At 40.6% G+C, this 14,307-nt stretch overlaps 1 protein-coding gene across 2 annotated transcripts in view; it reads left to right on the top strand.

Annotated features, from left to right (window-relative positions):
• The window catches only part of gnao1a (guanine nucleotide binding protein (G protein), alpha activating activity polypeptide O, a), a 130,264-nt gene that overhangs the window by 88,595 nt on the left and 27,362 nt on the right, over positions 1-14,307 (top strand). For both annotated transcript variants that reach the window (XM_031294855.2, XM_031294856.2), the window contains exons 4-5: positions 4,286-4,446; positions 14,129-14,257. In XM_031294855.2, the coding sequence (XP_031150715.1) occupies positions 4,286-4,446; positions 14,129-14,257 (290 nt within the window). The remainder of the gene's footprint in view (positions 1-4,285; positions 4,447-14,128; positions 14,258-14,307) is intronic.

Genomic DNA, 14,307 nt, shown 5'->3' with positions numbered 1-14,307 from the left:
TCCTCTGACTTTAAATCTAGCGGCACCATGAGGATGACAATTGTGGTTCAGAGTGAAATATCTTGACAAATCATGAATTGATTGCCATTAAATTTGCTTCAGATATTCAAGGCCCCTAGAGGATGAATCCTACTGACTTTGGTGATCCTCTGACTTCCTCTAGCGCCACTGTCAGGACAAAGCTTTCACTTATCACGTGAAGTATCTTAACATCTACAGGGTAGATTGGGACATCATTTTGCACTGACATTCTCGGTTACCAGATGATGAATTGTACTGACGTTGGTGATCCCCTGACCTTTCACCAGGTCAATTTTATACGTTGTCCAATACTATGACCAAATACCTGCTTAACTAATGAGGTTCCTATCAAGAAAAGCTGGGAAGGAGAGGGAGAGCTAGAAAAGGATTAAGGAAAAACAGAGGAGTCCATAATGTGGAAAATCAAGGAGTGGAATAGGAGAAAGAAAGAAAGAGATGGAGATGCCTTTCCCATTCTTTAATGGGCTTATCAAAGCCTGCATCTGTTGAATTTGGACGAATGAATCAAGCCTTTTTTTTAAGTTTTGAGTTAATATGTTGTAATATCCTGTAAAAACACATTTTATCAGCAAGCATCATTGTGAAATCACTCCCTGTCCGCTGGAGAAGTCTCTGTTGACATCATTGGCTCTTTAAGGTTTTAAAATGTTAAGTTTCTCACCTCGGTGAAATCTCTCAGTAAATGAAATGTATTACATTACAACGGCTCCACTGGTTGCACCAGGCCACTCCCAGGTGTGAGTGTGTCAGACTGGGTGAGTTTTAATCATGTTGCTGCTGGAGGAGCATAATGCATACTGTCAAATCTCCGACCTCTCGTAATCTGTTATTATCTCCTCCTGATTGCTTGGCAAGCTGTGATTTTTAGGGGTATGTGGAAACTCAAACCGATCATGCCCTCAGTTATTTTAATTTCAGCTTGAGTGCCATGCGATCTAATTATAATGCCTGGATAAAGTGACAGTAAGGGAACAACAACACTCATCCTGATACAATACTGTTTCATTGGTAAAAGTATTTAAATCTTTAGGGCATAAGAACTGATCATATATTGTTTCAGTGATGGAGTCAGCCAGGTATCGCGTTGCATATTTATTTATTTAGATATTTGAACTGTGTTCACTCTGTTTTATATTTCATTTTTGCTGACTCAAACATTTCTGAGGCCACAGTAATAGAAATATCACATTTATAGACGTACTTGTAGGTTGAAACTTTATACACTAGTATGGTTAGGTCCGTTATTCTCATATTTCAAGCTGGCTGACTGTGAGGAGTGGAAGTAACAAACCAAATGTTAAAGAGTACAAAGGGCAGGGCCTTAGTAACCTGGCAATATTATTGTGAGCAAGAATGGTCATATAGAAGGTAAGTGCTAGGAAAAGAAAGGACTAACAGCAAATGGCAAAGGAGAGATGCTGTAATGGCAGCGGAATTTGAGGGGGATCTGTGCAGCTGGTTTAATCATAGCTAAGTGGCTAACTAGATTTCCCCATAAACACAGAATGACACATATAATATAAATTCAATTAAACAAATGTAATGTTTCAAAAATAATCGTGATGCACTCTAGGTGTGCAAGATATATCGACTCAATATTGTTATCGCAATATCACGTTGCGCAATATTATATCGAGGGGTGCAAGATATATCGACTCAATATCGTTATCGCAATATATCGAAAGTGTCACAATAAGTATGCAATATTTTGTTTATTTTGTGGAGCGCTGCGTCCCGTCCGTTGGCTGTGTGGCTTAGTGTTCGATTTATATCCCGCTTGAAACACTATAATGATCACGTTTCATTGGCCAGTTACCGTGCCACTTGCACATGTTAGTACACGTCAGCGAATGGGGCCACTACGTGACAAACCCTATGGGGCATACCACGTGTGTGCATATTTCGACAGAGTGACAGTGTAAGTGAAGAAATAGATAGAGACAACTAAATGGAACGAATCGGAGAAGCAAAAGAAAAGTTGTGTCCTGTTCTCTTTATTTATATATTTTATACTGTCCAACCAGTAAAACATGTCCTGTTCTGTAGACATGGTCCTTATTTATTTATTTATTTATTTATTTGTTTATTTATTTATTTATTTATTCATTCATGTTGGAACAGTCCACTATGACTGTCTGTTGAAATAAACCTTGTGTTGTTAGAAAACTTGTTTAATTTGTTATGAATCTATTTTGATGCGTTTTCCCGAAACTTTTGTAATTTTACACGTTTAAAAATATTGAAATTAATATTGATATCGCAATATTCATAAACGATATCGCAATATCACATTTTGTCAATATCGTGCAACCCTAATGCACTCATTAATGCAATAATGAGACAGGATTTCGAGGCAAAGGTACAATATTGAATTCCACCAATATCATCCCTGTCTATAACAATTTAAAGGAGGCCTATAATGCTTTGCTGTATTTTCTGTCATATCTATAATGTTACAATGTCAGATGTTCATGTTAAACGTGGCCAAAGCTTTAAATAATGAGTTAAACGTATTTCAAAGAAATCCCTGTGAGCCGAAACCTCAGTTTTCCCACTGTTTTCCGGACGCACACGTTTGTTTTACTCTCGACTCCATATGATGTCATACCGAGGCGTTTTTTTTTCTTCTTCATATATGGTCATCTGCTCCAGGCAGGTACTACTGCAGTGTTTACGTTAATGGTACACACCCTTCCACATGTAGCTACATGCTAACGTCAGGGAAAACCGTAACCTTGGCTGTCGATGTCGTGAATTTCTTGATCACATTCGGTTCACATTCCTGCTGGATCATGTGTGGTTGTGTACTATTTGGTTTAGAAGCCTTTATTGGTTACAGAGGCAGCGACAGCAGAGCACAGATGCAGAGACTCTGACTGGCCAATCAGAGCAGACTGGGCTTTTTCGGGAGGGGGCCTTAAAGAGACAGGCGCTCCAACAGAGCGTCTCAGGCAGAGGGTGAATACAGGAGCAGCAGCCACGGGCAGTACGAGAAAGATACAGTGATTTTTGAACATGAAAGCATGTAAACATGTAGAAACACAAAAAACATGTATGAACCTGAAAACGGTATATAATAGGTCTCTTTTAATGTTACAATAGGAACCATATAGCTAATAGCCTGCTTATATCATGCAATCAACGTATGAAATAACGTCAGCACCTTATTTGCGTGACTGTTATGATCATATGACCTAAACAGCTTGGGGTTTTAAGACAGTTACTCTTTTTCAGCAACCAGGATTGAAACTTTTTAACTTTTTTATTGACAGTATAAAAAAAATATATATATATATATATATATGTGTGTGTGTATGCACAGCGTTACCACGAGGCATTGTATCTTTGTACAAAATTTGTCAAAAGGATAAAACCCAAGAGCTTATTTTCATTGTTGTCCTTTGGAGGAGCTGATTTATCTGCATCTTTGTCTGGAAAGAGCTAAGTGCAGAGTCTCTAGCCCTGAAGGAACCAGATCCAGATCACTGCTGCACGACAACGGTCTCCTCTGCGTCCTTCTCTCTGCAGCTATGAAAGAAAAAGACCCCAAAGAAAACCTTCACATTTTGTCAAAAGTCCACCTGGCTCATGCTTTTTAGAGAATCTTTTACCCACATTGCAGTCTGATGACATTAAAATGGTATTGGAACTCAGTACTCCCCATAAACTGCGGTAGCTCTCTGTTGTGTTTCTGCCTCTGTACTGACTCAGGGTTTGTAATGGCACATGAAATTTAAATGATGCTTTTGTGAAGGCTTTTCACCGGACCAGTGGGAGCTGAATAATGCCGTCGTTCTTTTCTCCCTCCCCCTAATGTTGTTCTCTTCTCCTGTCATCTCCTGTAATCGCCTTCTGTAATTGTTGTTACCCTTAAACCTGCTCTTCTTCTTCTTCTTCTTCTTCTTCTCTCCTTTTCATCTTCCATCCATGGGCATTGTTCTTGCTCTTCTGCTACATGTAATAGCTCTATATTTTTCTTTTTTTATATCGCACTTACACTGTCAACTAACAAACAGTACTCATCATACTGTAGGGTGTCTGTTAACCCAGTGGCACGCTGTATGAAATGCATTGTACTGTACAGACTGACAGTCTCTCTGTGGTGCTTGTGTTTGTTTACAATAATTATGTTAATGTCATTTTGAGGTGTGATTTGATGATTACAGCACTCTTAGAGTTTAGAGAACACGCTGCTCCTCTAAGAATACCAACCTCCTGCTTCCCCCCATTGTGTCTCCTCTAGGCGGATGCTAAGATGGTGTGTGATGTGGTCAGTCGTATGGAGGACACAGAGCCTTACTCCGCCGAGCTGCTCTCCGCCATGATGCGTCTGTGGTCCGACTCAGGGATCCAGGAGTGTTTCAGCCGCGCCCGCGAGTACCAGCTCAACGATTCAGCGCAGTAGTAAGTACACATGGTCACTTCCTATTATGTTGTGGCCTGTGGAGCAGAACACACCAAACAGCCAAAACCTGAAAGGACAGACATCACATGATTAGACCACACTCAGTTTTTGCCTTTTTTCTTGAAAATCCCTAACAGCATTAGAAAGTGAATGCTGTTTTTCTTAAGTTAAGTGTGTGAGTGTGTGTGAATGTGTGTGTTTTTTTACTTATACATCCACGGTGAAAAGGCATGAATCGATAACGGATCACTCAAACAAAGACAAATTTTATTTGGAGAATCGATTATTTTAACCCAGCCCTATTACATTCTATTCCATTTTCGAAAAGCACTGATTTGCGCCGCTGTCTGCCTGCTGTTATCATCTTAGAATATACATTTAATTTATAATTTGATAAATACCTATTGGAAAACAGGTAAACTGAGTTTGTGCACATTTGCAATCCTTGCAATGCCGTGGTGTTTGGTTAATTCAAGAAGTAACGTGTGTGTGTGTGTGTGTGTGTGTGTGTGTGGCTCAATGGTGTTTTAAGCCCCCACCGTCTCCTTCCAGGCAGCGCTGCGACCGTTGACTTCAAGGCACCTAAGCCTAACCTTAACCCTAACCATTGCCTAATCCTAGTGTTTTAAGCCCCCAACGTCTCCTAAACACCGGTAAACGTGTGTGTGTGTGTGTGTGTGTGTGTGTGTGTGTGTGTGTGTGTGTGTGTGTGTGTGTATTTCACCTGCCCAGCTAAGTCCTAATTTCCTAAGTCTGGATCGATAGATCAGTAATTAACCCTGTCCCCCGCCCCCCTCAATCCACCCACCCACCGTAAAGAACTAAAACAAAAACAAGCTCTCAAACACCACTATTCATTTTATAATCTTCTAAATGTGATCATACCCTAGCTATTACGACACACAGTCAATCACCATTACAAGTACAGGGCCTGATTTATGCTGAGTGCCCGTGTGTGGGCACTCAGAGAGAGAGAGAGAGAGAGAGAGATAGAGAGAAAGCCGGAGAAACGCAGCGAAGGAGACGTAGAGAGAGTGAGCAAGGTGGGGGAGTTATTTCCCTCAAGTGCCATGTTTGTGCGTGTAGCCCTTGTTTAATTATGCACTATACAGTACATCCAGTGAAATTACAGTGACATAGGATGAAATTAAAATAGAGTGACGGATGGAGTCATATATCTTAGTTGCTGTGGGCAGCACACACGCTGTACGTATACCACTTGTATAGGCTCCAACCGCGGATGTAGTGAATGAAGCCAGTATATTTCTTCAGTTGATACACTGACCATTTAATAACATGAATTCATATGAAACGGCATTCTGCTCCAAACCAATATACTTTAATAAAAGTCAAGTTTATAACCTTGTTAACATGTCCATATGGTGTTTTTTGTATATGATGCAAGACATATTGTGAGTGAATTAAGCAGTCAATGCCATGCCTGAGCATTTCCGCCTTGGAACTGCCGTGTACCAATGACTCAAAAACACAGATTCAGGCAGCCAGAGTTTCATACGTCACATACAGCAGGGATGTTACGAGAACTGATACTTTGGTACCAAGTCCATGGCAAAAATTCAGAAAATGTGACGGTACTCATTTTTCTAAAGTACTGCATTCTTCTGGACCTGACGGGCACATCATATGCATCTACAAGTGTTCTAGGCTGGTGCTAAATGCCGTATACGTACTTACATATTTCCATCCGAATTGGCTAAAATGACAACAAACCACATCTAGAGATGAGATCAAATGGACCATTTGGATGGTAATGTACCAGTTGAAATAAGTATCCAGTAGCAAAACTAATAAATAAATAATAATAAAATAGCAGAAGACAGAAAAGACTGAACAGAGCAGAGAACATGAGAAAAGGCAGACAGAGAAAGGGCAGGGATTATATAGACACATGAGAAAATGTAGGTTAAAGAGGGGAGAATCCAAACAGAGACTAGGACAAAGAAACCATTATAAAAATGTATTGAATGATACAGACCGAAAGACAAATGAGACTAAAAAGGCAAGGAAAAGAGCGAGTCAGTAAGTCAAAAATTATGAGAGAGCAAGAAAAGGAGGAGAGAGAGAGAGAAAGAGAGAGAGAGTTGCAGCACTTATTTCTCATCATTGCAGACATCTTGTAAGTGCAAACATATTCCTGTCAGCATTTACATGTGGTCAATTACCTCAAACAACATCCGGTGTGTGTGTGTGTGTGTGTGTGTGTGTGTGTGTGTGCGTGTGCGCGTGTGCGCGTGCGCGCGCCTGTGCTAAATGTCACATTAAGGATTGATGCACACTTCCTATTATGTTGTGGCCTGTGGAGCAGAACACACCAAACAGCCAATAACCTGATAGGACAGACATCACATGATTACACCACACTCAGTTTGACTGTGTGTGTGTGTGTGTGTGTGTGTGTGTGTGTGTGTGTGTGTGTGCCCTTTTCTTGAAAATATCTAAAATCAGAAGAAAGTGAATGCTGTTTTTTCATAAGTTAAGATATTTTGTCAGTTTTTGCTGTGAAAAGGCGTTTCAGTTGTCGGGGTTTTAGTGAACAAGGTTATAGTACCAGAAGAGTGTGCGTGTGTGTGTGTGTGTGTGTGTGTGTGTGTGTGTGTGTGTGTGTGTAACCACACATGCATGTAATGTGTGTTTGTATTACATAGAAAGCAGAAAACTCTATTCTGAGAGGAGCAAGTACTGCCTGAAGCCACCCCTCTCCCTTTCTCTCTGTCTCTCTATCTATGTGCAAATGCCCTGCGTGTCCTGACCTATTTACCACAATACACATACACTCTGTTTATGATTTACATCCTCTGCCTTTGTGACACAGTAGTATGCGTGTGCCCACTAAGTCACAGCCTCTATATATATATATGACATATGCAATGACATTAAGATGCCAGTCGAAGTAGTTAAGTGGACAGTGGACCAGAGTGTGGCTTTGGTGCTTGCTTATTGCACTTAAAGACTGCAGTATTAAAAGATCAGAGTGCATCGTGCCCACTAATAGCAGGCAGTCTGAGTATACTTGTTTAGAACTAATTGAAGTTAAATGTCAGACAAAATGGCCTCATTCTCCATTCTTTACTACCGATATTGATTCTGCGTCTTGCATCGCATTTGGTTATTGAACATCATTGAACTTCTCACCGTGTAATGTAATTTAAAGCTACTTCAGCCATATTGATCTTAATAGATAGACACCAGTACGTCCCGGTGCTGGTGGGTACTGTAATTTGTCCATTTCTGACTTTAGAAAGTTAATTTGTTGACAACACAGCTAATCTAATGTTTAAAGGCATAGACATGAAGTTAGTGGACGTCGCTATTTTTTTTTTTTTTTTTTTTGCAACTAGATGTGACGGTTTTTGCCGAGAGGGTGGAGCTGGGAAAGGTGACGCGGCCGAGCCAGTGTTGTTTATGGTTGCAATGGTTGCTGCGCTAAGCTAAACACAACAGGGAAAGTTGCAGATTGTAAACCCTTTTAAAGCGAGTCATCCAGTGGAGATTTACCGGGCGGGTAAACGCAGACCTGCGGGGTACTGGCACCATTCATCTGCATATACGGCAGAACATGAAATTGGCAAACATTCCCTTGAACTAGCGATTGAGGCCATAAATTCATTATGAAAATGTTTATTGAGGTAATAAATCAAGTGAGAAGTCGGGTCTTTTTCCCTTAGACTTCTACACAAACAGAATGCAGGTTTGAGGCACTTCTGCATTGGCTTCACTAGCTCACCCAGTAGAGTGTGCGCCCCATGAAGGCGGAGTCCTTTGCAGAGGCCAGGGTTTGAATCCGACCTGCGGCCCTTTGCTCCGTGTCATCCCCCCTCTCTCTCTCTCTCTCTCTCTCTCTCTCTCTCTCTCTCTCTCTCTCTCTCTCCCTCTTTCCTGTCTATCCACTGTCATATCTAAAAAAGGGAAAAGCCCCATAAATACTCTTCAAAAAAATAAATAAAATGTACAGTCTATGTTTAAAGGTCAGCATGCTTGTGTTCATGAAAGGCTGAAATACAAAATAGATGTGGTGATCTGGTCAGTGTGCCTTGAAGCATGTGTGCGTCATCAGTATAAAATGTCCTGGCTTATCCTCTTCTTCTCAGGGCTAAATAATGACGGGGCTTTTTTTTTTCTCTATCGATTCAGAGCCCTTTTATGTTGTGGCCAAGTTGTATCATGTTGCATCATGTCACTGCGGCTTATGCAGAAGTGACAAGCGCTGGTTGTAAATATGTGTCAGACATCACAGTAGGGGAGAGACGTCTAACCTTCCAAAAAAAGGGTTACTTAGCAACAGCTATGAAGCAGGACGGTGAACACGACCTGCCTTGGGCTGATACTGTAAAAATCATACAGCCGCATAGTGTTTTTAGGTATATATCAAAGTATACAAATTCTGCCTTAAAATGCATTGGTATATGTATATCTGTGTATGTTTACAGTTAAAATTATATTTTGTATGTACCGGGTGGATATAGTATGTTGTCAACAGCCCTTCATATTTTGCAATGTCACCTACATGTAATGAATAATACAGCTTGGACAGCTACCGTATTATAATTTGTGGCCCTTGTTTGATGGGTCGATTTCTATAGTGAACCACATGCAGATGTAAAAGGCTAATGTTGGGTCATGAGTTAATACACTAAGTGATCAATATGACTGTGCTATAACTTGGCAGTGACAGAGAGGGGTAGAGTGTGTGTGTACGTGTGCGTGTGCGTGTTGTGAGAGTGATGCTGAGTATTGCAGCTTGTGGGGAGAAATCTTTAGATTTCTATGCCAGCAACACACACATGAATGCGCTCATCTTTGCCATTATAACCTCACAGACAAGATTCTCTCCACTTGTCTCTCTTTTGTGCTGACCACTACTTTCAGTGATCATCTATAATACTGTACATCACCAGGGAAATGAGAGGAACATACGCCGGGGCTGGTGTTAATCGACTTAGTGCACCATAAAGACAGTTTTCAGGATGAGGAAGGGGACTAATGCAGTGGTGGTCTGCACAATGTATGCCATCTAAAAATCAGACTACATAAGCATACAGAAGTCATTACCCCGCCCTGGCATGTAATGTCATTTACATTGCTGTGCATGTAGTGTAGGACGTTCTGGGCACAGCAGTTGTATACAGTATGTGAAATAATGTTGGCATTCTGTTTATTTAAGTTCATGTAAAAAATATTGGTCTGAAAGTTGCCTGCAGGGTGGAAACAGGAGCAGCTGACAGCTTCTGTCCAGAGAGGGTTCAACCTACCATGAAGGTAAAGCTCATAAAAATCTATGAGCCCCAATAATAATAATAATAATAGTAATAATGGGAACTTTAACTGACCTTTCTTACTCAGTAGTCAAATATCTATTTTTTAAGGTGTTTCCTTTCTTCACAGCTAGTGGAGTCTGACGGAAACGAGAAAGAGACAGCAGACATTAGTGAAGAGATACTTCCAATCATCAAACATAAGGACACGATTCAGTGACTTCTAGCATACAGCTTGAGAGGTTGCTGAACAAGCATTTTGTAATGCTTAGTAGTGCTGCAACTAGCGATTATTATCATTATCAATTAGTCTGCTGATTACTGATACGCCAGTTAATCCCTTTGTCTGTGAAACATAAAGTACTGAAAAATGTCACTTATAATTTCCCAGCGCCTCACACAACGAATTGAAATGTCTTTGTTTTTGTTTCTTTTGTCTGAACAACAATCCACAACCCAAAAGATATTCAGTTTACAACCATGCGTGACAAAGAAAGGCATCAAATGCTCACATCCTTTGCCTCGTGCAGTACATATGTGACCGACTCGGCTACCTACTGTGCTCTTCCTTTCCAGCCTGGGTCATCACTGTCTCTCTTTTTGAAGGGGCTGTACTCTAACTGTTATACAGCAGCAAGCAAATATTTGCTATATACGTATAAAGATATAGTGGGGTAATGGCGATCAGAGCAGAGAATGAAGTCGCAATCCCTCTGTGTGTGGTGCAATCCGAACTCCTCTGTTCTTCGTTTTGATAGCCGATCCGGCTGTGCGTGCATGTCGGAATTTCACCCATTGGTAAACGGCCTGTGAGAGCCATGTGGAGACAATCCCAGCCCACTTTTTTTCAGCATTTCCATTACAGCCCTTTTAAATTTCCGATTCTGTTGCATACGGACCAATACCACCACCATCTTAAAACCTTGGACTATGTCCCCACTGAGGCGGAAAAGTCTGAAAATGCCTAGTGTTTGAAAATGATTTGCATCCACACTACAGTTTTCAAGTAGTGTCTGAAGAGTTTTCTAACCACACTAAAACATAATAGCTAAATTGGCTAAAAATTGCAAAATATTTTGTTCACCAGGCAGGCAACACAAATACAGCCACCATCTGGTGAAGAGCAGTTCTTATGTTCCTGTTTCTAGAAATTCTACACCATAAAATCCGCTTTGGGAGACATTTGTTTTTTTATTTATTCATATGTATACGTAGTGTTTGATTATCTTTGTAATCTTATCAGATCCCTTTTAGTTTTCAAAATGAACACACCAAATCACATTTTTTTTCTATTAATACAGTTATAACATTATTGAGTTGTATTAAACATTTCCCATTTAGAAAATAAATCAAGATCCAGCAGATCACTTTGCCTCATTGTGGCCCCGTAAAAAAACTGCTTTCTTCCTCTCACATTCTCTTTGTCTCCCCCTTTCAGCTCTCTACTTTCTCTCCACACCCCAAGCTCTTACGCATATTCCTTTCTGTATAATCAATAGTTCTAATCACTGAAGTAGCGTGTACTGACTGTATACTGTGTGTGTGTTTGTGTGTGTGTGTGTGTGTGCGTGTGTGCGCGCCATCCACTTCTTGTTATCTCCTCCCCTCTCTAGCCTTTATATATTTTTTTTTTCTCATTCTCTTCGAAGTAACTCAGCATCCATTTAAAAGCACTGAAACAACGCTCTCACCAATCTATAAATAAAAGCTTTAAACCCATAACACTAATGGATGCATGGATACATGATGTGGGTATATTTGTCTGCTCACATCTCCCGCTCTTCTGTCTTTCTGTGTGACTTTTGGCCAGCCCACCTCTGTTGGAATACCAATAATGTCTGAACGATTGGTGTGTGGTGAATTATTTCTCACCTGCACTTGGTTTTAGAAGCGTAGGTTTGTTTGTTTTTTCAGAAGGAAATATGTAAGAACTAATACCCTCCATGGTGGGCATTACACAGCTGTAGGTCAGTATGGGGAAAGAAAATGGCATTGAAAGAGCATAACACACACCTGCCAGCCAATCAGAATAAAGGATTATCAGTGTCCATGCTGAAAAATGGAGTAAGTAAGTAACAGCTCCCTTTCTTCACTCTATGCCCTATTCCTGCTTAATGGTAGGGTGGATTTATACAGTATCCCTCAGCCAGGGAGCTGCCCTCCCAGGGCTGTGAGGATTATTCAATTTAGACTTCTACATTAAAAAATAAAGGTCCACTTCCAGGGATATTCTATTACATAAGTGAACAGAGTCATCTGGCCCACCCACTTCCCTTTCTCACTTGTTACCTAGTGGCTATTCAACATGGTAACTTAGGTTGCTTTCATACCTGAGCAGTTAAGTCCGTTTTAACCGAACCCTGGAGCATTTAATGGGATATTCCGATTGGTTTGGGGTGGTGTAAAACAGTGGTTCTCAACCTTTTTTAATAATGTACCCCCTTTGAAATATTTATTTTAGTTTATTTAAGTACCCCCTGACCAGTACAAAACCTTTTTGGGTAGAAAAAAAGCCTAGCTACAGTATATAAAGAGGCACAATGCAGAGCTCTGCCATCTGAGTCTGATTTACTGAACAACAATATTATAACAGAAAAACACTTAAATGCTAGATTTCAAATGTTTAGAATCACTAAATGCATTCATTATTATAGTGTATAATTATTTTAGGAATCATGCATTACTGATATTATTTAAATTAACATTTAAAAAGAAATTGTGTACCCCCTGCAGTACTCCAAAGTACCCCTAGAGGTAGGCGTACCCCTATTTGAGAAACACTGGTGTAAAAGCTCATTCAAACTCTGGTGCGGACCAAACAATCGAACTCTGGTCCGCTTGAAAGCGGGGGTCTCGGTTGGCTTCCAAGTGCACTAGAGTTCGGTTCACTAGAAGGGAAGTGAACCAAAAAACAGTGCATTTTCTAGCCTGCAATTTCAACTTTATACTTATATATGATTAAAGGGATGATAACTTTCAAATCCATAACCTATTATGAGCACACATTGCTCGTCGTCTGTGTGACAACACATCATCATCATCTCTCTCCTTCACTCGCTGTCTCGTCAGCTGCTCAGATTGTTCGCCTTCTTCTAAAATATTAGAAACGCTGAAGCAAAACCAGAAAACCAAGACGTTATATATTTGGTGTTGCTCCCTTATTTGCTGACACCAGGAAGTGTTTGCGAGTTTCACTCGGATATTCTGTCCAATAGACCAGTGACCGTTTCAACCGTGTGACATTTGTTAAAAATATTTATTTGCGTTTGACAGAGTGCAGTCTGAACGCAAACTGAACCAAATGAAAAAAGCAACAACGTTGCAACTTCTATTGAATAATTATACACCTGTTGTGACAGTATTGATCTGTCCACTGACCTCCCACAGAGGGAGCGTGAAGTGGATAGACTTGGATACACCGCAGTCAGTAGAGTAGCACATTTACTCTCATTATTGATGACAGTAATTCAGTGGGTGGCTGTCACATACTGATTGTTATGTAATGCTTACTGTACCGTTTCACCCACCTGAGCCATAACATACATCATGACACTGCAACACAAAGTGGATTACAGCAAAACAAAATGCATCCATTTAAAGTAATGACACTCTGACTCTGTCAGTGGGATCAGCAAACTACGCCTACCGCTTTTAACCACCATGTAAATGACGAAACCACTATCAGAATTGACTGTTTGCTAAGCCCTGGCCCCCACCTCAGTTACTGCTGCTACGCCTGACAAACTTTCGTTTTACACTTAGTGTGTATAATAGCTATTTAAGTTGTAACATAACACTGTTAAGCTTATTTTCTAAAAGTATGTTTTCAAGTTTAATGTTACAAGAAAAAAACGGCTTTTAGGATGAGGACCAACCAACGAATTTGTCAAACGCAGCTCTGTCTTAGCTAGCAATGGCTGGGGTTTCTGGAGTGTAAACTTTACCAAATCCAATTAGGCGCTAGACGCTAACATTAGCCTAATCTCTACCGTAGTAGCATCCAGGACCAGCTTCCACACAGTCAACGTGGTAACCTGTAACCCCCCCAAAACACTAGTTAATTATGTGCTCCTAGGCCTCATAACACTACTCTACTGTAGTAATAAGCTAGTTAGCCGGACATGCTAACGTTAATAAATTACGTAAGCAGATAATCCCTGTCATTCCATTCCCTATACTTTTGCTCATGTGTTTTTAGTGTAGGAAAGGCTAAAAAAAGACACAATTTACCATACTCTTTAAATGAAGAATATCTCTCTCACTTTAGCCTCGTGTACACCACTTCAGCATGTGGAGAACTTCAAAGCTTGACAGGCCTACCGTGTCTTGTTTTTACGCTAGCTAAACTAAAAGTAGTAAGGAGACCACTGCTGATTTTCAATCTGTGTGTGTCGTTGTGTGTGCGCAGCTACCTAGACAGCCTAGATCGGATTGGTGCTGCAGACTACCAGCCCACAGAGCAGGACATCCTGAGGACCCGAGTGAAGACCACGGGCATCGTCGAGACACACTTTACCTTCAAAAACCTCCACTTCAGGTCAGTATTAACTCATGACATTGACATTTCTTTTACCGTCACCAGTACTC

The sequence above is a fragment of the Sander lucioperca genome, chromosome 7 (genome assembly GCF_008315115.2).
Source record: "Sander lucioperca isolate FBNREF2018 chromosome 7, SLUC_FBN_1.2, whole genome shotgun sequence".
NCBI classification, from domain to species: domain Eukaryota; kingdom Metazoa; phylum Chordata; class Actinopteri; order Perciformes; family Percidae; genus Sander; species Sander lucioperca.
Note: the sequence above shows the minus strand (reverse complement) of the source record. Positions and strands in the feature narration are given on the sequence as shown.